Source organism: Pogona vitticeps, chromosome 6 (assembly GCF_051106095.1).
Source record: "Pogona vitticeps strain Pit_001003342236 chromosome 6, PviZW2.1, whole genome shotgun sequence".
NCBI classification, from domain to species: Eukaryota; Metazoa; Chordata; class Lepidosauria; order Squamata; family Agamidae; genus Pogona; species Pogona vitticeps.
Window position 1 is genome coordinate 101,426,623 of NC_135788.1, and position 27,114 is coordinate 101,453,736.

Genomic DNA, 27,114 nt, shown 5'->3' on the forward strand with positions numbered 1-27,114 from the left:
ATTGTATATGTCCCTGGAATTCTGTGCAAGGCATAAAGTCAGGTATAGTCCTGAAAAACTCCTTCCAAAATAATTTGTTTAGTGTTCAAAATACTGTGGGACTTTTCTTTTACTTCAGCAGACAAATGGCTACACATTTGGAAAAGGTGCTGTAACAGATGCTACTAAGAATGTGTGACTGCTCTCACACAGGAGAAATAGCTTTTTTCAAATGATACTTCACACCTGCAGTTCTTTTAGTCATGTACTAATTGTATTAAAATCAATATTGTGTTAATATCAATGCAGTTATGGAAACAAAATATAAACAAGTCTATAAATCTACCGTGAAGTAAATTAATAATAAATACAGTATGACTGTTCACACTTGTATTTTCTGATGTCTTTTTTTTTGAGCACTAGCTACTTTTAACATTGGGCTAGTTTGTGTAGCATAGTAAGAACCCCCTCCCCCATAACTCCCCATTTAAACATGGAGTCTATGTTGTAATACTTCTAATAATAAGCATTATTCTGAAGTACTGTAGTATGTTATGTTTCAGTTATTTCCTACCAAAAAAATCTGATCCTCACATTTCTCATTTAAACATGTGTAATCTCTCCCTCGTTCTCTAAACACAAACCTGACCTGAGGGGACCTTGAAAAAAGCTTAAGAGAGAGACAGAGAGAGAGAACAGTGCAAAGCAAGATGACAGGGATGTGGTTTGGAGTGTTGGAGAAATTTACTAGAAGATCATGCACCACCTGGCCCTGAGGGTGAATCAAATGCTGCATCTAGAAGACCCCTGATCCTGTTGGACTTTTTATTTCAGCCATGGTGCCCAACCCAGGAAATGTTTATTCAAAGACAACTACAGAGTCCATTTTATTCTTTTTTCTTCTATGTTGTTGTTAACAAATTAAATATTCATTCATTCATTCAATTTGTATACGTGTTAACAGCACTACTCTGGGTGGGTTGCAACTCATAAAATAGAAAACAAAAATAAAATTAGAAATATTTAAACCAACAGCAATGACCCTTAAAAAAAACAGATGGCACCGACTAATCTCAGAGTGGATGAAGGAAAAGAGGGAAGGGGAGGAGAGGAGGGGAGAGGAATAATATTTTTTAAAAAAAAAAAGGGGGGGGGGAGGAAAGCTGGTCAGCTGGGGTCAGTGTGGAAAGCCTCCCTGAAAAGCAATGTCTTTAATTGCTTCCTAAAAGTCCACAGGGAAGGGGCATATACTGCCTAATTAATCAGATTCACCTTTTCATTAATCAAAATGTTCTAAGACGTCCATTCAAATCAAGTATTGTGCCCATTTTCTTGGAAGTTACCCTCAACGGCAAGTACTTCTGAGTAAAAGCCTACAGCACTCCCAGTCAGGGTAGTTTTACTATGACACTAATGAAGCTTCAGCTTCAGGGCTCCTAATCCTGGAGGGGCACCAGAAGCAACTTTAGTCTACATTGCTTAAAAAATCAGGGTCTAATGTAAGAGAAGTTTTTTTAAAAAAAGTGATAATATAGTGTGATTCAATAAAAAAATAGTTAAAATAAAAATTAAAAGGTCGTTAAAGTATCATGTACACTAGCCGTAAATGAAAAAAAAGCCCAAATTAAGAATTTTGCATTGTAACCATATTTAATATAAAATAATTATAAAAAAATTAAAATACTATTAAAATTTATAATAAATTAATTATTTATTAAAATCATTGAAGAAATTGTTAAGAAGACGAAGAATCTGGTTACCCAGATCTCATTGCTGGTTGGGAAGGGGGCCCCCCCATAACAGTTCAAGCATAACTCTAGCCGGACTGCCCACTGTAAATATGCCCTTAACAAGATCAAATACAGTATGATAGCTATTGCTTGTTTCTTCCACAGTGATGGTGGATGTCATGCCCCTTCTGCTACTTGTGTCTTTAAAGCAAAAACGACGGCCCAAATACTTTATGGCATACCTATTTGAGTTGGCATATATAATGTTGAAGTTGAGAAAATACAAGCCACCATTTTGCACCGTATCCTCGGTGTTCCTAACTGCATAGGGTATGCAGCCCTATATTTAGAAGCTGGAGTTGGCCAACTGGAAACTAGTGCATGGATCCAGACTCTAAAATTCTGGCTGCGAATGCACTTCTTAGCTGAGCACTGCAACTACGTCTACCATATGCTACCTGATTCCTACATCATTTGTGGCTATTTGTGATCCAACATAAAATTCGCTCCATGGGTATGCCTCTTGGTTCCATTCTAATGCTTGAACAGCAACAGGCCTATAGAGCATCAACTCAGTGACTTTGTGATTCTGAGAAACAAGAGCTTCTGTCCTTAGCAAATAGAACCTGTTCCCCTTTGGCAAGTGGTATCCTTCACCATACAGATCACCTGCGGGCTATTTAAATATGCTTCAAATACCCTAGGCCTGTAGAGCATTTATGCTCGCAAGAGTACATGTTCTACTATCAGCTTTAAGGCAGATTTCAGGGAACCCCAATAAAGACACTGTCCATGTGAATGTATCCACATACCCTTTTATATTGTACTCTCTATGAACAAATTAGGAGGGACCTGATTCACCCCTTGTTCCATAAATTTCAAGGCCACTCAGATAAATGGCTGGTCTTTTACTGTCTGTCCGACTAGAACCCTTATACTGTATAACAGCTCGGATTGCCAACTTTTTCCTGCCTGCAATTCACTTGCAGATGTTTGAACATTGTATATGCTTCTTGTTATCCTGCCCCCCCATTGGCTTTAATTTTGTATTTGTCATATGACTGTCTTTTTAAAATTTAAAAACAGTTCAAACTTCAGGGGCCCCCAGAAATGTAGGTCTGCCATTGTATCCTAGTTCCTTTAAACTCATCTCTGGCAACTTCTACATGTTGCCTGCTTGCTCCCCCAAATCCATATTCCACACTTCTTTCCTCCTCCTTCTATAGGTGGTAATTAGGGTCCTTGCTCTGGATTAACACCCGCAGAGGCCACATTTACACATAAGGGGTGTGGAAAGCTGGAGAGCAGCCCTTCACTTGGAAAGCAATTCAAGAGATTGGATGGGGTATGGAGTGGGTGAGGACAGACCGATGTGCCAGGGTTGGCCCTTGTTGCATGGATGCTATTCAGTCTTGACATGCAAACATCATCATGAACACAATGCTTGCATGCATTGCTTCACTCACGGTGTTTCGTCACAATTGGGAAGGATTGTTTAGTGCATCAGAATGTGCCTAAGGGCACATTTTGGCATTTTTTTTCCCCAGTGCTGTCACTAGTCTGTTCCTGAATGAAGCAGAATGATATTTTGCTGTTTCTATATAAAAAACTGAGAGAAGTGGAGGATTGCTTTCCCTTTGGGCAGGGTGGAAAAACACCTGTGTTTCTTATTTGGCCTTTAGGGTAGAGATGCTTGAGCAATTAGGTTGAGATTCTGAACTGGCCTCCTCTGCCCTTCCCAGAATTACCGTAATTTGTCGATCACACCTTAGCTATCTCCTAGTTGTTCTAACTTCCTAATAACCCAGTTTCCAACAGCACCTCATCAATTAGCTTCAATTAGCTGTGGCTAGTTATGCAAGACTTCCAGGAACACCCACAGGAACTTTTCCTGGAAAGCGTGCATAGAAGTACAACTTTGACACATCTTCTTCATTGTAAAGTGGCTTCTGCTTCTTGACATCCATCCTTTCAATTAGTTGTTTCCCTCCACACCCTGACCATGCCCTTAATCCATTGGCCCCTTCATTACCTGTTTAGGATTATATTATTGTTGTTTTTACTGTTGCTCTAGTTCTGTCCCCATTAATATCTTAAACGCAGTACCAAAGTAAAAAGTAAAATCTGTTAAGTTGTGATAATGTTTTAAAAGTGAAGAGGTGAAGCAGACAACAATATTCCTGTCACTGAGCCTCAGGGTGTCTCAGGATGCGGTGCCAGTGCACAAAATGTCTGGCCTTGCCTCAGGGAAAGGCAACCTTCCCTTAGCCTACTACAGACTTCTATAATTCAGCACCCTTCAGATACTGTACATTGGTCTACCGCTCCTACAGCTTCAGCCACCACTCAAGCAGGCTTCGGATAATGGGAGCTGTGATCCAATGCATCTGTAAGAGGGTATCCAATTATAAAAAGCTGGAGTAAAACAACCCCTCTCCCAAGGCCCAAGGTCAGCATCCCTTGTTTCCAAGACTTGGGTGGGGAGAGACCAGACTTTTCTGGATTTTTACCATTTCTATGCAAGAGTAAGATATAGTGTGACCACATGGAGACCTGTCCCATTGTTTGGTCTTTTATGGAGATGAGCTGTTTTTTTTCTTTGCCCAGCAAAACTCCATGATGTAAGTGCCAATATAAAGTAGCTTGTCCCCAGAGTGTTGCTATGCACACCTTTTTGGGTCCATGTCAGGGGCTATTTTTTTCCCAGGTGTGGATAGAATCACTCCATTTTGGTTGAGTTCCACCATGTGCAATGCTGGGATCAAACCAAAGTGAATGGCTGGCTGCTTTCCATATCCCATCTGATTTCATTTTTCCAATATTGTTATGTAGATAGCTTAGCCTCTTGAGATGACTGGGGAATTAAATACTTCCTCTGTCCCTCCATAGAAGGAAAGAGGAAGGAAGCAAAACTTGTTTTTTTTTCAAAGGCTAGTTGAGCAGTGCTAATGTGCTATACCGTTTAGAATTTTTTAAAAATTGAAAGCTTCCTCCCACAAGGGAGAGAAGACAGGAGAGGGCAAGGAGGATGTCTTCATTTCTTTTTCTTTTCCCTTTAGAGGGAGGTGGGCCAAAAAGGGTCACTTGAAGTGTATATGCAAGGACCTCACCAAATGGCATACCACACCTCTTTGTAATCTTAAGACATCCTATTTAGACTGCTCCAGTTTAGCCGTCTAGCCAAGCCCATTGTCTGTACATTTGAGAGAGACAGAGATTCTCAGAGTGTACATTCACTATTCTTGACCTTTCCTACCTGTTCTGATTTGCCTTTATTTTCATTCCTCTGCAGCAGCAAAGAAGAAAGATGAAAAGAAGAAGGAAGTGAAGACAGAACCAAAGAAAGAAGAGCCAAAAGGTGGGTTTTGGAGTCTCACATTGATACAGCAGAGCACAGGAATGAACAAATGCAGAGAATTATGGTTTTCTTACCATTTTCTTGAATAATAAGATGTTGAGTTTAAAGTAGAAGTGCAATGAATTCATTGCTTAGAACTTAACTTTAAAAAAATTAGACAAAAATATTGTGGCACCTTAAAGACTGTTATATTTTCTTGTGAGCTTTCTTGTGACCAATCCACTTCTTCAGACATGAGAGAAAGCAGGCCTTGAATTCCCTGAAGCCGGGAGAGTTCGTACACGCTGTAATGTTGCAAAGAGATATACCATTCATCTTCTCCCAGCCTACGCATTAATTTTCCACATGCTGGGAGGCTGTCCTGGAAGGCGATCAATTCACAAGCAGCATAACTCGCTGCAGCAGATTTCTAAAGGGCATTTTCGGGCTAGTCTGTTTTAATGCAACAAACAGACAAGTTTGTGAGATGATCTCTTTAATTAGAAATACCAGTCCCGCAAGAATTAGGGTTTTGCTGATTCTGCATCCTTCTGTGCAAGATCTAGTGCAGCACTGAGATCTAGCTGAAAAGGACATTACATCCTTTCAATTATAAGAAGTAAAATTAGACTCTATATGTATTTTAAACCTCTGGCCACACAAGAGAGCTTAGAACCCCTCAGTCTTCAAGCAGAATGCAGCTGCGGTGGAAAGAGTCAGCTACCATATTCATAGCATAACATATATGCTTGGGTTGCGGTTTTTAGGAGCATGGAATCCAACAGGAAAGAACTAGCTAAATAAAGTGCTAAGACTCAGATATTGTTGTCTGTTCCTGCAGGTTAAGAAGGTGCAACTGCCTCTTGTCACAAGGCTGTATTGTGCCCACTAGAATTCACCAGGAGGCACTGCCATGATTTAAGTGGATCAGCAGATGCCACTTTTGCTACAGCTGTTGAAACCGGGAGACAATTATGCAATTCCTTTAATGGTGCATGAGGGCACCTACATGAGAGAGCCTGCAATCTGCAGGATAGAACACCTCCTTCCTGGAAAAGTTATTTTTATGAGTGTTTCTTTTTTCTTTTTTAATGCAACTGTAGCAAATGTTCATACCCGTGGACCGCATATTTGTGTCATACCTCACTGTAGGCACAGCATGAGAGGCAGGAGGGATGTGCCAGTGGGATAGCATTCTTTGGACATAAGGGAGAGGATCATGAGCTTGGGGAATTGTCTTTGCCCCCAAAGGTCTCCCAGATGCTTTGGACTACAGCCCCCATCATCCCCAGCTAGTATGATCTCAGGTGGAAGAAGCAGTGTTGTGGTGTTATACTAGTCCAGGTCAGCTGTTCACCAAGACTATTGGTTCCCAACCTTTGCTAATCCAAGTTTTTTAAGACTGCAAACCATGGCCAGCACAGCTGTTAGTGAAGGCTTTTGGGAACTGCAGTCCAACAGCACCTGACATACTCAAGGTTGGAAGGCAATAACCTAGGTACTTGGGCAACAGCTTTATGAAATTTCAGGCAGAAAGTTTTCTCATCATCTACTACTACACTTTTAACTATGTTAAAACTGTTAAACCTTGTTTAATATAGTCTTAACCATGTTTAACTGGAACAAACCAACTTTTACCTATATTTCAAGAGGCTTAATTTCAACTAGTAATAATTATGTGACATTAGATCGGTTGTGACTTACAGCAACCCTCTCAGAATTTTCTAGGTATAAAGTACTAAGAAGAGATTTGCAAGTTCCTCCTTCTGTTCACTCTTTGAGACAGCTTGCCCAAGGCTGGACAGGTTGCATGGGTCATAACCCCATCCGCCATACAGGCTCTGGATGATCACAGCTGGCCCTTATCGTGGGAGGCACTGTGGGTATTAAAACTCCCAGCCTCTGGCTCCAGGAGCTCCAATCTACTGAGCTATGATGGCACTTAGTATGAACAGCTTATTGTTTAAATATTAAGAGTAAACTGTGATTGATTGAAAGCGGAAGGAAACACTTTCACTCCCTTTCTTGCAGAAATCTTGAAAGAGTGAAAAAAAGAGGGAAGACCATGGAGACCTAAAGCTCATGCATATAACAATAAACCAGTGTTAATCGTTATGACAAAACTGGGGGAATAAACCTCAGATATGAGTTTTTCTTTCCCGAACATTCACTGCATAAAGACAGTCTGCTCTGCAAGAAGTTTAAACTGAATTATTTAAATTATTGTTCATTTCAGCATGCTATGCTACAATTGGAAATCATACTTACAAGAATGGGAAAAAGTTGGAGGCCACCAGAGCTGGTGTCAAGAGTCTAACACTTTTTCTTTTTGTGTGTGTCCTTTAGCAGATGCTCCGGCAGACCAGGGATCAGAAGGTGAGGCCCAAAAGTAGTAACTCAGAAATAGACAACCTTAACAATGACAAATGAGTGTGTAGAGGTCTTGCTTACTGCAGGTCCCCATGAAATTTCCCATCATAGCATATAGTCATCCTAACAATCCTTCAGTGGATAACATCATAGGAGACTCATTCATGTCCAAGGGTTAAATTAAGGAAAATGCATATTCTCTACAATTAGCCCATTTTTCCTCCCACAACTCAATCACATCAAAGATAAGAGATAAACCATTGTAAGCTGCCTTGAGTCTCTCTAGAGCAGTGGTCCCCAACCTTGGGCCTCCAGATGTTCTTGGACTTCAACTCCCAGAAATCTTGACCAGCAGAGGTGGTGGTGAAGGCTTCTAGGAGTTGTAGTTCAAGAACATCTGGAGGCCCAAGGTTGGGGACCACTGCTGTAGAGGGTGAAAGATGGGACAGGAATCAAATAAATCAGTGTCTCGAGAATCAAACTTGTAAATTAAATCCATGTTTATTTTCCTGTGGTAAACCACAAAATGAAGCTTGCGGGAATGCAAGAGGTAAGGGAAAGCACGTACTGCGATGAGCAGATGTCTTTCACCGCTTAAGGAAGCACTACGGCTAATGATGTGCCCACGATATTATCTACTTTGATCCTAAGTTCCCATATGAGCTCTTTTATTAGGGCTGAGGTTCCCTGCACTACAGCATCCATCCTCCTTAGTGTCCTATGCAATGCCGTATCCCATCATGCTAAAATCACCAGATTTCCTCAAAGCTTGCCCGTAAGATGAAATGGGCCACCTTCTTTCTCTTTCCCCCCCCATGTCTTTAGGGGAACAGAAGGGAGAGCCTTCCACTCAGTCTGATGCACTCTTCATCAAGAAACCAGAAAGTGTGTTAACAGAGACTGGTAAGTGACAAAGTTGTGTGGCGGTAGATATTCACAACATTTGACATTCCCACTTCTACTCAGTTCTAAAAAAAGAAGAAGAAGAAGAAGAAGAAGCAGGACAAGGTCCAGGTTCGCCATTTGACAGAGTGAAGTAACCACCCCAGGCACTAGCTGTGTCAGGGGTACCTCTGCAGCCTCCCAGCGGCTTCTCCAAGACATGCTTGCTGTTCTGTGTTAGGCCTGGGCATGCCATACAACCTGGCATAGTCCCTCAACTAGCTTGCTGCCTTAGAGATGCTGGAGGACAATACAGTGGTGCCTTGCTAGATGATGATAATCCGTTCCACTGAAATCGCTGTTTAGCGAAATTATTATCTAGAGAAAAGCATTTCCCCATTGGAATGCATTGAAACCTGTTTAATGCGTTCCAATGGGGAAGAATCGTCGTTGTCTAGTGAAGATCGGCCATAGGAAAGCCACTTTGTGAACCACCAATCAGCTGTTTAAATCACTGTCTTGCGAATCTTAGGTCCCGAAAACACCTGTTTTGCAAGTGCGGAGGAAGCTGTCAAAATCGTCGTCTAGCGAAAATCGGTTTGCGAAGCAGGGACCAAACATTGTTCAGCGAAATTCCCCCATAGGAATTACTGTTTTGTGAATCGCTATAGCAATCACAAAAAGTCAATGTCTAGTGAAAAAACTGTCATGCGGGGTAACTGTCTAGCGAGGCACCACTGTATTTCGTTACTTAAGTGGTAGTAAGATTTAGTCCAATCCATGTCTTTATGTATATTGTGGGAGGGGACTGATCTGGACCTTCAGGAAGCCTCAGACAGCCAAATTGCCTCAGGTGGCTTTGCTTAGGAGAGCGATTCTCTTGCTTCGGTCCCCCCTTTCCCCCCCCCGGGGCATAAGTGCTACAGTCATTATCAGCAGAAGTCAGCCATAGTTGGAATTGTCATTAGTAACATATGAAGAGCGCTGTATTCATTAAGGCTTGTTTGCAATGGCTGAGAATGGGCTCTCCATGATTTCAGACGGGAGCCTATATTTTCCAGCCCCATCTGGAGATGCCAGGGATTGAATATGGAACCTGGTACCAAGCTGTGTGGCTCTGCTCATCATTCGAAAACACATTAGAAATACACACACACACACACATACCCCAATGCAGCTCTGCTGGGAAATTGCCCTTCTTATCTCATCCTACCTCATGGAAGCTTGGAGGAGAGGATGGTGTCTTTGGTTAAACATTGCACAAGCAACACTCTGACTTTTGTTTTTTGATGTGCATTGGTCTTCTCTTTTCAGGGAAGGATATATGCATTAGCTTTCAAGTGGATGGGAAGATGCTCCCATGTAAACCCAACATCAAATGGTTCAAGGGAAAATGGCTGGAGCTGGGGATTAAAAGCGGGCTACGGTTCCAATTCAAGGACATCTTTGACAAGGAGAAAAACGTGAGTCTTAGCAGTGTGAGAAAAACAAAAAAGACCTGCTCTCTAAAATGGAGCAACCTTTTCCACTATCCTGTGCTAAAGTGACTCATTTTCATCCGCTGGACAGGCTTATTTGGCAGAATGTAGAAAAGAGTAGACCCAGGCAGAACACCTGCCCTCTTGCAAATGATGTCTCAAAATGTCAGCCACTGCTCCTGTCCTTTTTCTTGTTAACAAACAACAAACAAAAATGCCTAAGTGAAGAAATGTCGCAATGAATCTGTTGCTCTCTGCCGCTGCAGTACTTGATCATTTTGGACCATGTAGCTTATTGGGATGGAAGATGTGCCACAATGTTTTTAGATAAACTGTGATGCAGTAAAGCACAAATGGCATGCTTTGTTTCTTTCTTTCCTTGGAAGGGCACTGGAATTCACCAGAGTCAAGGAATCTCTTGCAATATGTGAAGTGAAGGTCTTGTTTTCCCTGATTATTTTACTTGTATAGATACAGTGGTGCCTCGCTTAACAAGGATAATCCGTTCCAGCGAAATCGCTGTAGAGCGAAATCCTCGCTAAGTGAAATAAAAAATCCCATTGAAACGCATTGAAAACCCGTTCAATGCATTCCAATGGGCTGAAAAACTCACCGTCCAGCAAAGATCCTCCATAGGGGCGGCCATTTTCAGTGCCTGTAAAGCGAGGAATCCATCCAAAAACATAGAGGGGAGCTATTTTACACAGTGGGTGGCCATTCTGAAGCCGCCAATCAGCTGTTTTAAAAACGTAATGTGAAGAATTGGTTCCCGAAGCAGGGAACCGATCGCCGCAAAGCGGATTTTGCCTATTAAACATCGCAAAAGCGATTGCAAAACAGTCATCGTATAGCGGTTTTGTCATTTAACGAGCCAATTGTTAAGCGAGGCACCACTGTATATGATATGGGAGCTTACCTGCCACATCACTTAAGTGCTCAAGTAGCCTCCTCTTCTGTTTTCTTCTAAAATTCATGCTGAAAGTTACGAATACTCCCTTCCTTGACAGAAAGCCGCCCAGAGTAGACGTAGTCTAGAGGGGTGGGATACAAATTTAATAAATAAATAAATAAATATTTCCATCATCTTGTGAATGTTCAGCTGCCTTGAAATGCCACAATTTAACTTGCTTATTTGTTTATTTGTTTATTTATTAAATAAATAAAATAAATAATTTATTTAAGATAAATAAATTAATTAATAATTTATACAATTATTAATTAATTAATTACCCTGCCTGTCTCCCTGAAAAGGACCCAGGGCAGCTTAGAAAAAATGAAAGACAATATTTGAAGTTGAAAACAATGAGTATAGAATGGTGGTTACGGTTTGACTTGGAAGTCAGATTATTCCTTACTTGAAGTGATATTCCTTTCTAGCAAGCAGGCCCATCCTGGCCCATCCACTAATACAAATGCTGACATTAGGGTGGGTGAACACAGGCTGAATTTTAAAGGGGAAAATCTTTTTTGTCAACACCTGGAAGGGATCTTAATCTCAAACCACTGAATAGAAACAACAACAACCCAGAGACACAAAGTGACAAAGAACTATGGGGTACAAGTAATTAGGGCTTTCATCACCTGATGTCCTCCAGATATGTCAGACCATCAATCCCATTATCTTGCTGATCTTCTTGGTTACTGATTGAAGGGAGTTGTGGTTCAATACAAGCTGCTGTATAGAAGATGGCTGACTTAAATAAACCAGAATGAGACATTGTATTGTCCACTGTGTCTTCCCAACCTCACATTTGCCAAGATAGCTGGAATGGGAAAGCATGAAGGGGGGGCACTAAATATAAGCAGATCCATAAATAGGAGGCAAAGAAGCTTCAAACCTCCAGGTCCACAGGAGGAAACCTGGCTGATGGAGAATGATTGAGCAAGCCTGGTGTAGCCATCAGAATGCAGCCCTGAGGACCGGGAGGTGTGGCTTGTATGGGAGGGGGTCACACCCATCATCCCCTAACCAACATGAGAAACAAGATAATGGGATAGATGGTCCAACATCTCTAGAAGACACCAGGTGACAGAAGTCTTAATTACTTGAATCCCATGGAGTAACCCCACAGAGCCCACGGTAGATGATATTTGGACAGTCATTCTCCCTGAGCATGAGATACCATTTATTTATTTATTTATTTATTTATTTATTTATTTATTTATTTATTTATTAGATGGTTGTGAGGCTATATGGGGAGGGTCAGAGCCTCATCTAGTGCTTGGAGCCTATCAGAGAAAAGGTGAAGCACATAATAAATAAATGAAATTAGCCTTCCCAGATCTACTGCTTTCCAGATGTTTTAGACTACAGCTCCTATCATCCATATGTATTCGCCAGCATGCTGACATGCAGATGGGAATTGTTGTCTAAAACACCTGGAGGGCACGAGGCTGGGTTAAAGTTTCCCCTCCAGCAAATCCATTTTCTGGAGCTGCTGGTGCCTTCCTAGTTTAAACTTCTTGGCTCTTGCCCATCCTCTAGTTTTGCTCCAAATTCTCTGGGGTCAAAGAAGCTCTGGCATTTTGGTAGAACACGGGCATGCATGAGTGTTGGGATTACATCCACTTTATACTAAGTGGCAGAAATGGGTGCTGCCGGTGAATCTTTCACATCCATTTCCTCTCCTTTTTTCCCCCTCTTTGCTTCCTCCCAAAGACTTACACCTATGAAATGAGAATCAGCAAAGTGGTAATTGGAGACCGGGGTGATTACCGCTGTGAGGTGTCTGCCAAGGACAAGTTTGACAGCTGCACCTTCAACATTGATGTGGAAGGTACCACTGAGACCCCCTTACTCAAAACCCTAAAGACATAGATCCCCAGCACCATCCTTTGGAAACTGCCTCTTCTTTGGTAGCTTTTATAATCTTCTGGAACTGAGAGCTTGGAACAGTGGACTACATTTGTGGACTACATTTCCCAGAATCCCTGAGCTGCTACCATGATGTATCTGGGAACTGTAGTCCCAAAACATGAGCTTTTCCAAGCATTGAACCAACTTCCTCTGAATTGATTCTCCTTTATTGATATATTTGGTAGGGCCAATCCAAGACATTTTGCTGATCGAGGTAGAAGAGCAGATACCGCCTCCCAAGTACATAGTGCTCAAGACATGGCAAGTTATTCAGTAGCTGGGTAGAAAACCCCATAAATGCCTTTCTCTGGAAATGGAAGTATAGGACGTGCACACATATATACATAACAACAAACATCAGATGAAAGCAATTCACTACCCTTTCTTGACACCAAAACACATTCAAGGAGGCTATTTCACCCTGCCTAGTGGAAGGGCTGACTCTGATGTTCGGTTAGTTAGTAAGTGCCCATCCTAAGGACTTATGGCAGGTAGAAACAGTTGTATGAAGGAAAGCCAGATTCACTATTCCCTCTAACATGCTTGTAGTTTTAGGAAGGAAGACTTGAAGCAGGGTTGAACAACCTGTGGTCAGACTTTGAGGACTATAGATCTCATCGGGCAGCATATCTAGGTTGCCCAACCCAATATAAAACAACATTTTAAAAGAAAGAGAGTGGGGAATGAACAGATTTATTTTTCTTCATCAAAAATGGGGAAATGATATATATAGAAATAAAGTCTGTGATAGCCTTGGGCTACCCAGCTTTCAGAGACGATTCCTGACTTTAAAATATGTGCCTATGCTGTGGCTCAGGGCCTGGTTACACATGGCAATACTTCTGGGTCTGGGTTGGGTTTAGCACACTTGAAATTGCTTTTAGAAATATCAATTTATAGAACATCTAGCTAAGCATGCATTTCTTTGAGGAGGAGAGTGTGGTTTTTGGTTCAGAAAGTGGGGCATTTTAAACAGCAGAGGGGTGTTTATTTTAACTCAGTTGTGAATGTGACTGATTTTGAATAGTTTTGTCATGTGTGTTTACCCGTGTCTGAGCCTCTCTGCCCTCTTGGCCGCCTCTTCATTCCTCCCGCTTGCAACCCAAGCTGAAGGGAATCAGGAGAACAGGGTTGGCTTGTAAGCATGGAGTATATGTTACATGCGCTTGTAATATCAAGATTAGACCACTGTAATGCGCTCTACGTGGGGCTGCCTTTGAGGCTGCTGCGGAAACTACAGGTGGTGCAGAATGCCGCGGCCAGACTTATCAGTGGCATGAAAAAATACCAACATATTTCTCCCACTCTGGCCGCACTGCATTGGCTGCCCATCCATTTCCGCATCGACTTCAAAGTGCTGATGCTTTCGTATAAAGCCCTAAACGGCTTAGGGCCTCGATACTTGGCGGAACGCCTTCTTCCACCAAGTTCTACCCGTGTCACTCGCGCGAGTCAGGAGGTGAGGCTGAGGAGCCTAACGCTGAGGGAGGCCCGGAAAGAAAAGACAAGAAATCGGGCCTTCTCGGCGGTGGCTCCTCGCCTCTGGAATAACCTTCCCCCTGACATTCGCGCCGCCCCCTCGCTGGGTATTTTTAAAAAACAATTAAAAACACTGATGTTCCGGCAGGCCTTCCCCACCACCAATTCCTGACCTTCCCTATTTTTCCTTTGCCCTAGTCTTCGTTTCACTTCGTTCTTGCCTTTCCCCTACTTTAAAATTGTATTAATTTTTATTGTAAATTGTCATTGTTCTAAGCCGCCTAGAGTGGTCCTATGTGATTCAGATAGGCGGGATATGAATTAAATAAATAAATAAATAAATAAATAAATAAATAAATAAATAAATAAATAAATAAATAAATAAATAAATAAATAAATTTTAAAAAAATCTGAAAAGAGGGCCGGCAGAGAGAGAAAGGTTGGATGGGGGAAAGCGCTCCGTCCTTGCCAAGCCTAGAATCTACCAGGTTTTCTTTGTCAATTTCTCTGTGCCTTCCCTCTGGTCATCCTGGCTATCCCTTCCCTGCTTCCTCTCCTTCTCCACTCCTGTGTCTGTGTGTGTATGTCTGTGTCTGTGTATGTTGGGCTGCTGGGAAAGCCAGATCTGTTTTATTCTTTTCCCCCCATCTGCAATACTGAACTAGCGCTATCACAGTTTGGATAAAATAAACAAAAAACAAAACAAATATTAAAAGTAACACCACAGCAGCAGTGGGGAGTGGCTGAGAGAGGTGTCCAAGAAGAGGGAAAGTGGGCACAGGACACAGGCTCAAATGCAACAGTTTTAAAAGCCCATGTATTCTCCTCAGCCAATATACAACCCAGTTTAAAAACAGATTCAACGTTTTCTCAAAAGGACACACACACCAACCCCAAAACCACATGACTACCATGTGATTTTAAACCAAGTTCAAAACCTCCAGTACATCTGATTCATATTCATAGTGTAACCACACCCTCAGTTTGATAATAGCCATATATATTCTTCATAACATTTCTATGCTTAAGGGATTCAGGGCATGTTTGAATCCTGTAATTTTCTCTCTCCTTTCATTGTAGCTAGATACCCTTGACCTCCAGATACTATCATGATAAAACGGTATTGATGAGGCAGTCTTCCAGAGGAGGTGTTTATGGGTGGATCACAGACACCATTTCTGTGTCTTGGCTTCTTAAGCAATTAGACGGAGGTGCCTCCGCTCAGGGAAAGGGCAAGCAAGATGTTAGGCATCTGCTTTATACCTGTACTTTCTTCTGTTCTAGCCACAAGTACGGACAATACGGCTGTCTTACAAGCATTCAAACGGACGTAAGTGCTCATGTCTGGAGACTGAACCCTTGAGATAGATCAGCCTTGCTCAGTGTAGTGTCCCGGGAGTGGGAGTATTAACATCACCCAGGCCACCTGGACCAGAAATAGCACTGCCCCTTGAGTTTTTCTGATAGCACCAGGCTGGTAGGCTTAGCCAGTTCCGAATGGGCATTCCTGTGGGTTGACTCTCTCTCCCCCCTCCCCACGTTCTCCTTGCAGAGGGGAAGGCAAAGATGATACTTCTGGAGAGTTGGACTTCAGTGGGTTGCTAAAAAAGAGGTAAGTGATGATTGGGGAGAATGGGATACATCTCGACAAAAGTAAGGAGAAGGTACATCTTAATCTCCATCCTGTTTAGACCAGCGAGAATGTCTTGCTCCAAGTTGTTTAAAAAGAGCAGCAAAGCCAATGACTTCTCCTTCACAATATACTGCTAACAAGGGGAAGAATTTTGTGCTGAAGGGCCGTGAGCGCCATTCACTTCTGTCACTCCAAACAAATCAAACTGCATGTCCTTTTTTACTTTAGATGTGTAAAAAGACAAAGTCGTTCCTGCAAACCTGAAATCTGCCCCCATCGGTACAGTAGGATCTCCTTATCTGTAGGATCAGTATTGGCTGATTCACTTATCCATGATCTGAAAATATTAAAAATATTAATAATATTAAAAATATCAAAAGAAAAATCCTAGAAATATATATTTCTAAAGATGAAGTTACCAGAACAGGCCACTAGGGGAAGCCAGAGATCATGTTATGTATATTATTTGCTATTAAAATAGTGTTCACTGTAATGCATGTTTTTCAGCATCAGCAGGCGGGGGCTTAGAACCTATCCCCTATGGATATGGAGGTTCTACTGTATTGGCCAAAGGGGAAATAGCAGTTCTCTCCCCAACTGCATGCATACAGTGAATGCATTCAGTGGTAATATGGTGCAGTGGTAAACTTTGTCAGTGTGCCTATCACACCCTCCTCTGTAACCCCAAGCAACATACCTACGTATATAGCAGTGATTCCCAGCCTGGGAAATGCATACTCCTAAGATTGCGAACCAGGACAGTTAGGGTTAAGAAAAAAAAAAAAAGAATAATGGCGGGAAAAGGCCCACACAGTCATAGTGTAAGACAAGATACAGGTCAACATTTGTGAAATCAATTGAATATTATGACGAGTGGCGGAGTGGGTTTTCACCTTGAGAAAAGCCCTGTTCACTCGCTTTGCCCATTTGGTGAATGCTGGGGAGTCCCTTCCTAAACAATGTGTTGTAAATATGCCAATACAGCACAAATGTTCAGCTGCACACCCCTCACAGGCTCAGTTTTCACGCTCCTCCGCGTTGTGAACCTTCAAGTGCTGTCGCACTGGTCCCAGTATATATGTAAGTGGGTACCTCAGTCAATCCTGTGAGCCCAGCAACCCTATTAATTGCAAGCATTTTGCTATTACGAAGGGTTTAATTTATGGAAATGGGCTGCCAAGAGGTAGACAATGCAAAAAAGGTTGGAAACCACTGCTATATAGCGTACTACCCAATTGGTCAACATCAGCGTGAGGGCAGTCCTTTGGCTAATTGCCTAGGTCAGGAGAAACCCCTGGGGTGTTCAGTGGTCTGCCAGCACAGGTTCACCTTGCAAAATGGCACAGGCCAACCATGGTCCTCTCAGCATGGTTGGGCTGAAACTCCCACCATTCATCTCCTTTCATTACAGGGGTTCATTTCTTTCCCTCGCCGTTTGCTTTCCTCTGTGTTAATCTCTCACAGAAACAACGGTAAAACTTGGAAAGCCTTGTTAACACTGGAGGCATTCAGAAGGAACTTAGATAACCACCTGGCAGATATCCTTTGATTTGTATTCTTGCATCAAGCAGGGGGTTGGACTTGATGGCCTCATAGGCCCCTTCCAATGTTACTATTCTATGGTTCTATGATCCCCTAGTTCATTTACCAAAGCAAGAAAAGCTGATTGGCATTTTTGGCTGCTCTAGCAGATGATCTTGCAGCTGTGATGTTCAACACTCGGAAACCTTAGATTTATCTCTTCCAGAAACCTCTGGTCGTGCTGGCTGAAGGATTCTGGGAATGATAGACACACCCACCCAAATCAAATGTTCCAAATGCTTCAGTTGGTCATTTCCCCTGGGGAACTGAGGGAGCAGGAGATCAATTGAAAATCTAGAAGTGAATGCTTGAAGAATTCTGCCTTTTTCTCCCACCCTTTCCTTCAGAGAGGTCCAGCGTGAGGAGGAGGAGAAGAAGAAGAAGAAGAAGGATGATGATGATGATTTGGGCATCCCTCCAGAGATCTGGGAGTTGTTGAAGGGTGTGACCAAGAAAAGCGAGTACGAGCGCATTGCCTTTGAGTATGGCATCACTGACCTGCGTGGCATGCTCAAGAGGCTCAAGAAAACCAAAGTGGAAGTCAAGAAGAGCGAAGGTCAGCTGGGATGCCTGGGAAGGGGCCAGGTCTCCTGAAGGGTCATCCATGGACCACTTGGTATAGACTTAGACAGCATCAGGGGTCCATCCTCGATCTTCTGGAGGAGGAGAAAGATGTAGGAAAGAAGCCCCTGTCTACACAGCTTTTCTGTAGCTTTGGCCAACTTGAAGAAAATGGGGATAGGACATGTGGCTTTTGTTTGACTGGGAGGGGGTGTGGTATAATCATCAAGCACAGTGAATTAACTTCATTGTTCCTCTAAATCAGGGGTGTCCAACCTTTCACCTTCCCTGGGCCACATTAGAAGATGAAAATTTGGTTTGGGCCGCACATACATTTGGTTTGGGCCGCATGGGGGAGGCAGCCCTAGCCTTCCTCCGCAGCCCCGCTCCAAGCGCGCTTACCGGTAGCTGCGATCTTAGATAGCAGAGGCTGCCAGCTTCGACTCCGGCAGCTTTATGGGGCTGGGAGGGGGTCCACCTATTGACGGGGAGGGTGCAATGCAGTCACGCAGCCCCCCTGTCCCCTCCCCTCCCACTCCATCCTTCCTTCCCTCTCCCCCCCTCGACTGTTGTGACATGCCCCGGCCACATTCCGGCCGCAAGCGCCAGCAGTGTAACTTGAAACTTTGGAATTTCTTTAAAAATAAAAAATTGCACTGGGCCGCATTACGAGCTGACCTGGGCCGCATGTGGCCCTCAGGCCGCAGGTTGGACAAGCCTGCTCTAAATACTGCCCCACCTCCTTTTGATGGCATTGTCTCAGCTAAAAGAAATGCATGGTTTCAGGACTGCAGGCAGGAGGGAGCAAGCTCTTGAGAAAATATTGTCCAGTGATCTCCTATCAGATAGTGTCCCACCCAAGTCCAGTGAGCTCTCTGTGTACAACCTATGGGGGACTCATAGGAGAGGATGGAAGGAGCCTCATTTCCAAATTTGGAGAGGTTTTCCCTGGCTCAGTCATAATCCACACTAAGATTCCCCATCAGGCTTCATGGTAGATGCAGAGGATTGTATGTTGTGTTTCGAGGAAGGAATGCTCTACAACCTTGCACCATTTTCTTCTTAGATGCTGTTCTCTTTCTACATATTCTGTTTTTCATCAAGGTGCAGGAAGTCATCCCACACGAGTGCCATCGGACTACTGCAATGCATGTGCAAGGGTTTGAGAGCTTTTCTTGAAAGCCAAAATATAAAATTAAAGAAAGCCTGTCATTACCTGTTGAAATCTGTTAGCACTCCTGGGAAATGATTTCAGGAAGAGCTTTGTGACTGAGCAATCATACTTGCAAATGAAGCCTGTGTTTTCCTCCATCAACCAATCACAAAACAAAGCAAGCTCCTTTGCAAGCTATGGGAGGTGTGAAAAGCTCCTGCTGCATCAATCAGACATTTTTTTGGCATTTAAGGAATTCTTTTTTCCAATGATGGGTTACCTCTTCCAAAATAGGAACTGAGGTTTATTGATGGTTTAAGAGAGAAGGACCATGGATGAAACAGGAAAAAGAGCGGGAAATGGTTTTGTGCCAAATGCCCCATGGAAGAAAAAAGGGGGAAAGAAGCATTTCTGATTCTGTTTCCCCACTTCTTTTGTAGCCTTCATTAAAAAACTGGACCCTGCTTACCAAGTTGACAAGGGCCATAAGATCAAGATGTGGGTGGAGGTGAGCAACCCAGACCTTCCAATCAAATGGATGAAAAATGGACAAGTGATCAAGCCCAGTGGCAAGTGAGTTGGAAGAAGGTTTCAGAGGGAAGGATGCTCGGTTGTTGTTCTCTCAATGTAGAATGGGGATGGCTAGGGGATGGGGAAACAGATAAGGGAGCTATTTTGGTGGGGAAGTTCTGGAGTCATCTGTGTCTGATTTGAGCTTCATGTAATTGTTCCTTCCTATGGACAGGTACATCTTTGAGAATGTGGGCAAGAAGCGCATCCTGACCATCACCAAGACCACACTAGCTGATGACGCAGCCTACGAGTGCGTTGTCGGGGATGAGAGGTGCTCCACGGAGGTCTTTGTCAAAGGTGAGGCTGGAGGGTGCGCGCATGAGGATATCACCGCTCAGCAAAACGGAAAACACAGGGGCGGAGTAAGCAAGATGGCAGCTCCAATGGTGGAGGCAAGCATAGAAGCTGGCTGGCTGAGGCCCTGATCGCCCCAGGGAAATGTTCCCTCGTTCTGATTATACTTTCCTTACTTATGTTGCCCTGAATCACGGTCACGTGGTATATATACCAAGGTGAACATCTCAATTACTTCTAACGTTACCGATTCATTTCCTCCATTATGGTCGACTACATGGAGGGGCCAATTTATTTTTTTCTTGCACATAGTGCCCCCCATGCCCCTCCTGAGCCAGACAGGAGGTGAGGAAACTTTCTCCCTGTTGCAGCATCTGAGGCAACATTGCAGCCTTTCTGGTCGGGTGCCTCCTTCCTCTGGTAATCAATCGCCAAGCCCGGCCATGGGAGCAGAGCCGGTCTGGAGAGAAAAGTCCCCAGGTCTGCAACCCCTCCAAACCCAACATTCCCCATCCTCGCCACCACCTGGGCCGGCCTGACTGCACCCACCCATGACCCATCAGCAGAGCGAGGTGGGAACGAAAAGCCCAGCCCACTGCCCTGTCCGAAGCAGGAAGGTGGGGAGCTGGGTGGACAGGCAGAAGGAGGACTGCCAAGTAGGCATGGGAGAAAGAGCGGGAAAAGGAGGAGGAGGAGGAGGAGAGGAGAAAAGAAGGAAGCAGCTGTGGAGGCTGTGGAGAAGAGATGAGGGAAAGAACAGATCAGGATCTTCACACAAGCTGGTAAGGAATGTTTCAGTACATCATTGGTACAAAATAAAGCAACCCTCCCAGCCAGGGGGAAATGTTTTGCAGTTATACCACTGGCCAGGAAAATGATTTGGTAATGGCCATGCCTCATGTGATTGGGAATTTATGCAGCCATCTATCTAGGCGCGGTGTGTGTGTTTAGTCGTTTAGTCGTGTCCGACTCTTCGTGACCCCATGGACCAGAGCACGCCAGGCCCTCCTGTCTTCTACTGCCTCCCGGAGTTGTGTCAGGTTCATGTTGGTTGCTTCGCAGACACTGTCCAGCCATCTCATCCTCGGTCGTCCCCTTCTCCTCTTGCCATCACACTTTCCCAACATCAGGGTCTTTTCCAGGGAGTCTTTTCTTCTCACGAGATGGCCAAAGTACTGGAGCCTCAGCTTCAGGATCTGTCCTTCCAGTGAGCACTCAGGGTTGATCTATCTAGGCGCAGTGGAGGCAAACCTTTTTCGGCTCGAGTGCCCAAAATGAGGGGGTGGGGAAGAAACCAGTGGCTGCCGTGCCGCCCGGAAGACCGGAACTGGAACAGGAAGTGGCACTTTCAGGGGGAATCATGGGGACGGACAGGAAGTTAAAGGGGGAATCATGGGGACGAACAGGAAGTTAAAGGGGGAATCATGGGGATGGAGAGGAAGTTAAAGGACCCAGAACAGGAAGAGGAGAAAGGGGGAATACCAGCTGCAGCCACTTCAAAAGATTTGTTTCTACAAGGGTGCGTGGGCGGGCTGCTCACTCGTGTGCCAGAAGAAAGGGCTTCACGTGCCACATGTGGCACGCGTGCCGTAGGTTCGCCATCCCTGATCTAGGGTATAACTAGGGAACATTTCCATGGTCTGATCAGGGCCTTAGTTATATCGGAAGGGTTTGGTGCTGGTATGCAAGCCGCATCCCTGCTCGACTGTCTGTCTCTCTGCCTCTCTGTTTGTAGAACCTCCTGTCCTGGTTGTGAGTGGCCTGGATGATCAGCAGGTGGTAGTGGGAGACCGAGTGGAGATGGAAGTTGAAGTGTCTGAGGAAGGAGCCCAGGTGGTCTGGTAAATTCCCTTGCAAGCCTTTCTCCTCCGCCTTTCTCCTCCATTTTCCTTCCGGCCAATTGCTACCCAAACAATCCCCATCGCACTTCCTGGCTTCAACAAAACTATTGAAATTTCTGTGTGCCTGTGTGATTTCTAGATGAAAGGTCTTGGGTTCAGTCCCTGACGTTCCCAATTAAAACTGAGGATGAGGGAGAAATTCGCTACGTTCGCATTTAATGCAAATGTGGAAAGTACCTAATTTTGCACTTTAAAATTAGTACACAAACTGCCCTGCTCATCAAGCTAAAACACTGCATACTTTGGGGCTATTAACTGGAAGCTGAGTGACCCAAGCTTTTATCAGTACAGATGCCTGGTGTCCCAATGAGTTGGTTGCCCTACTTTGCACCTTCTGGTAAATTTTTAAAAAATTCATATTAGAAGATAGGAGTCTTTTAAACATCAGGTCTCTCAGACAGTCATTGGCATGTTCTGTGCATGAGAGTTGTCCCTGATTCCTATGACTGGTATCTTTATACACATATGTGCATACACACACACACACACACACACACACACACACACACACACACGTGTGTCTCACTGTCTGCCTGGCTTTGCCTGCTCTCCAAACTAGCCCCTTTCTTTCTCTCCATCTCCAGGTGTAAGAATGGTGTAGAACTGACTCGAGAAGAGACTTTCAAGTACCGCTTCAAGAAGGATGGCAAAAAGCACATCCTCATCATCAATGAGGCCACCAAGGAGGATGCTGGACGCTACATGATCAAGACCAATGGTGGCCAATCAGAGGCAGACCTCGTAGTTGATGGTATGTGGATCGGGACCGGTAGATGGATAGAGACATCCCACTGGGGGGTTTTCTCAGTGGGATGTTGTAAAGTCGTTCTTGACCATCTCTCTCTTGCTACACAGATAAGCAGCTTGAGGTCCTTCAGGATATTGCTGACCTCACAGTCAAAGCTGCAGAGCAGGCAGTCTTCAAGTGTGAAGTGTCAGATGAGAAGGTGACAGGCAAATGGTATAAGAATGGAGTTGAGGTCCGGCCCAGCAAACGTATTACAATTTCTCACAAGGGCAGGTAAGCAGGAAGGCTAGAGAGTACTGTGTTGTGAAACAATACGACTCCCATGGCTTTGTTTATCATGGGTAAAAAGAAAAATCTTAGAAATACAGTATATATTTCTAAAGCTGAAGTTACCAGAGGTGGCCACTGAAGGGAGCCAGACACTGTGTTATGTATAGTGTTCACTAATATATTTCTATATTGTCATTACCATAGCTGGCCACTCTAGAGGGAGCCAGAGGCCATGCTGTATATAGCGATTGCTATTAAAATAGCGTTCACGATAATCCATGTTTTTCAGCATTGGCAGGAGGGCTTAGAACCGATTCCCCCTAGATGCAGGGGTCCTACTGAACAGCCCATTCTGTTGTAGTAATATGTGTAGAATGTCGGTCCTGGACATCAGAAATACAAAGCTTCTTTGGGTCCTGTGGCTGGAAAAGTTACTTTTATGGGTAATAATTTCTGGAATCCCACAGTTAGCATGGCTACTGGGAAAACTGCTGCAAAGTGTTGCGAGCCTCAAGGCAGAATTGGTACCAGCACAGCAGATCCAAGAGTCCAAGAAGCTGAAAGCTCAGCTCACTATGTTGCCCTGGATAGATCTATTATTCTAGCATCCTATACAGCTTACTTTAAAATGTCTGGCTTTTCTATAGCGAGTTACTCTTCTGCAGAAGGTGATTCTTCCAAATCACCGTAGCCAGCATCACCCAGCCAGTGTGACTGCTAAGCATGTGGGCGGTGGATCCAGACAGTTCCTTGTCCAAAATTCATTGATCTCAGTTTTGGTCAAATCTTTGCTAAAATATGGGGGTCCTTAGATTGCCTTGGACAAACTGTCATTATCCATTCAGTTAAATATGCCTTGATTGTTGTAGAGATAAAAAGAAAGAAAGAAAACTTGACTTTTTTTTTCCTGTAGATTCCACAAGCTGGTCATTGATGATGTGAGACCAGAAGATGAGGGAGACTACACTTTTGTTCCTGATGGATATGCGCTTTCACTTTCTGCCAAGCTCAACTTCTTGGGTCAGTGTAAGAAGGAACTTGAGCAAGAAGCTCTAAGATCTGGCACTTTCAGGGGTGGCTGCAGTTGTCTGAAGGGAACATATGCCCGTCCCGGAACCTTGAAGATTGCTCCATGACATAGATTTTTTTTCCTTTCAAAAATCTTTTTTTAAACTGAAGCTTCCTTGCGCCCTCTACTGGACACATTTTTAAATTTAAATTTGGAGGTTTGAAGAGCTATAGGAGTGATTGGCCCTCAAACCATGGCAAAAAGGGTGTCTCACTCAACTCACAAGAGATCAACCTTCAGACCAATAGAGTTTTTGGGGTAAGGGGGCAGGGAACATGAGAAGGTTATATTTGGCCCCCTGGGGTACACATGTTGTCCACCTGCTCTACATGCACTCTTCCTTTTTAAGGGCATGTCTATATGGCTATGTCTACATGGGGTTATGATTTGTCTCTATTTCTGACATTCATACTATGACATTACTTATGTAATCAAAGTGACACCACCCATGTTCAAGGCAGAGGTATTAGCAGGCTTGTGGAACGGCCAAATTTTGCAAAAGAACTAAAAATATGTTAGAAAAAAATATAAGATGAGAACTCTCCAAAACAAGCCAATGAGGAGGACACAGAAAGTGGACAGAAAGCCTGTACATATGGACATTTGTCCCACTGTTTGATGCGCTGATGGGTCGTGTTGGTCCACTCTTTTTTCAGCCATCGACATGGGGATATCACTGGAGCAGACCAGTTTGCTCCAACCTGTGCCTTTTTTGAACCCCTGTTAGGGGATTCTACTACTTTGATGTGGATTGTAGGGTTCCATTTTAGTCCTTTACAAGCCACTTTAGGAGACTGAAAGTTAAACACTTCTGGTTAACTGTAGAGAGTTAGGGGAAATGAAATTATTATTAACCACTTTGATTTTTTTTTTTTGCCTGTTTGTATTTTGCTGATCGAAACCATGGCTGTGTGCAGTTTCTCAATTGGCAGTGAGACCAAGAAATATTTTAAAAATTTTAATCTGAGCATTTCATTGCATCAGTGATGTTCTAGCAGATTTTTAAAAAGTCACTTCCCCTGACTCCACAGATGATCCAAGGAAGTGTTTAATTGACAGGAAGTCAATATGCCATTTGAATGGAAGGAACACACTAAATGGCACATCACTCCTCCACCTGACCTCAACTGACCATTTGCAGCCCAATCCAGCCTGCACTAAAATGGACAGTCTAGACAGGGCCATAAAAAACTGACTGGACTTGTGGAACTATAGAATCCTAGAACAATGGAGTTAGAAAGGGCGTATAAGGCCATTGAGTCCTACCACCTGCTCAGTGCAGTATATGCTGAAACTAGTAGACTTGGAAACCTGGAATATAGTTTTCTTTTAAAAATGGGAGATTAACATTGAATTTTTAAAATGGGAAATTAATTTTGTAAAATTACGGAAGTCACATTCTCTGTTTTCCTGCTTGCTCAAGGACATTACTTCTGATCAATCTGCTTTTAGCTGTGAGGAAATTCCGGGTGTTGTCATTTCCCAGAGGGACACTGCTGTTGGGCACCCCGGTTATGTAGTGGCATAAGAAGTAGATGTTAGAACCTCAAAGACTGCTCAGAGATGTTCATTGCTTTTTTTCTGTCTCTTCTTCCCCCTATGCTTTCTCACCTCATCCAGAAATCAAGATTGAGTATGTCCCCAAACAAGGTGAGTAGATTGTGCCATTCTTGGGGAAAAATTGGTGGAAGGAAAGGGCTGAAAATTCTCTGGCAGAGAAACATCTGATTTAGATGGGTTTATAACCTACATCTCTTGTTTATTGCCTTAGGAATCAGTGGGTATTGTTGTTGTAGAAAGGAGTCAGAAAAGTTCCTCTTTTTTTGACTACTGTCTGTACTGGTTGGGAGGGGTGTTCAAGGAACTGTGGCCCCAAGCCAGATTCCCCCCACCCACCCTCAAAACTCTCTCAGCCTTTCAACAGACTTCAGCAAATCCCCTGCTGCAGAAGAATGTGATTTTATCAAATTTTATCTCACTGCCATTTCTGGTTCCCCCCCCCCAGAGCCCCCTAAGATCCACTTGGACTGTGGTTCAGGAAAAACAAACGAAAACACCATTGTGGTGGTCGCTGGCAACAAGCTGCGCCTTGATGTGTCAATCACTGGGGAACCTCCTCCAGTGGCCACTTGGATGAAGGGCGAGGAGGTAGGTGATGGGTTTGTTTTTTTTTTTTTGACAAGAAAATTCATTATCTGGAATTCTGGGTCCATGTTTTCCATTTCAGACTCGGATCATTGAAATTGCACAATGGAAAACCGAAGGTGCTCTCAGATGGGGTTCTGCTTATGAGACTACTTATGTCGTTCATGAAATTTCATTGGGGGTGGGCAGGACAGTTGATGATCCTGGCCGGGTTGCTTGTAACCCTCCCACATTTCCCAACATGTGTCTTTTTCCTTATTGAAGAACATTCATCAAGAGGGAAAAACAGAAAATCTGTGTAATGGAAAATGATTGGTAGCACTAGCTTGGAAACACCTAGTTACAAATCAATCGGTAAAGGTAAAGGTTCCCCTTGACAATTTTTGTCCAGTCGTGTTCGACTCTAGGGGGCGGTGCTCATCCCTGTTTCCAAGCCATAGAGCCAGTGTTTTTGTCCGAAGACAATCTTCCGTGGTCACATGGCCAGTGCAACTTAGACACGGAATGCTGTCACCTTCCCACTGAAGTGGTCCCTATTTATCTACTTGTATTTGCATGCTTTCGAACCGCTAGGTTGGCAGGGACAAGCGACGGGAGCTCACTCTGTCGCGTGGATTCGATCTTACAACTGCTTGGTCTTCTGACCCTGCAGCACAGGTTTCTGTGGTTTAGCCCGCAGCGCCACCACGTCCCTCCTACAAATCAATAGTTCCTCACAATTAATTCCTTTCCTTATAAATAAGGTATAACTACATTATACTCTGGTTATAATTTAATGACAGATAGCTTCACTCTTTTTGCAGTATAACTGTAACACTTTAGTTATTTTGTAGTTATAAAGGTATAGCCTCATAAAAAAAGAAATGAATGCCAGAGGTTCTAGTTCAAGTACTGGTTTGTGCTATGTTTTGTGTTGCTACATGAAAAATAGTGATTTTTTAAAAAGTAAATGAATACATCTATTTTAGTTATTTTTGAGAAATGGGGGAAGTAAAAGCACAATAAGCAGTTAGCGTATAGTTAGCATTCCCAAAAGTGACCACCTTTGAGACATTTGAATTAATCACATTTAAA

At 43.6% G+C, this 27,114-nt stretch overlaps 1 protein-coding gene across 1 annotated transcript in view; it reads left to right on the forward strand.

The window, feature by feature from the left end:
* Window positions 1-27,114, forward strand: part of MYBPC2 (myosin binding protein C2) — a 65,374-nt gene that overhangs the window by 17,384 nt on the left and 20,876 nt on the right. Inside the window, exons 2-16 of the mRNA XM_078378010.1 lie at window positions 5,002-5,067; window positions 8,242-8,319; window positions 9,613-9,761; window positions 12,436-12,553; window positions 15,397-15,442; window positions 15,665-15,724; window positions 17,674-17,882; window positions 19,481-19,613; window positions 19,786-19,910; window positions 21,643-21,748; window positions 22,393-22,559; window positions 22,664-22,829; window positions 23,740-23,846; window positions 25,516-25,545; window positions 25,901-26,043. Coding sequence (XP_078234136.1) covers window positions 5,002-5,067; window positions 8,242-8,319; window positions 9,613-9,761; window positions 12,436-12,553; window positions 15,397-15,442; window positions 15,665-15,724; window positions 17,674-17,882; window positions 19,481-19,613; window positions 19,786-19,910; window positions 21,643-21,748; window positions 22,393-22,559; window positions 22,664-22,829; window positions 23,740-23,846; window positions 25,516-25,545; window positions 25,901-26,043 — 1,703 coding nt within the window. The remainder of the gene's footprint in view (window positions 1-5,001; window positions 5,068-8,241; window positions 8,320-9,612; window positions 9,762-12,435; window positions 12,554-15,396; window positions 15,443-15,664; window positions 15,725-17,673; window positions 17,883-19,480; window positions 19,614-19,785; window positions 19,911-21,642; window positions 21,749-22,392; window positions 22,560-22,663; window positions 22,830-23,739; window positions 23,847-25,515; window positions 25,546-25,900; window positions 26,044-27,114) is intronic.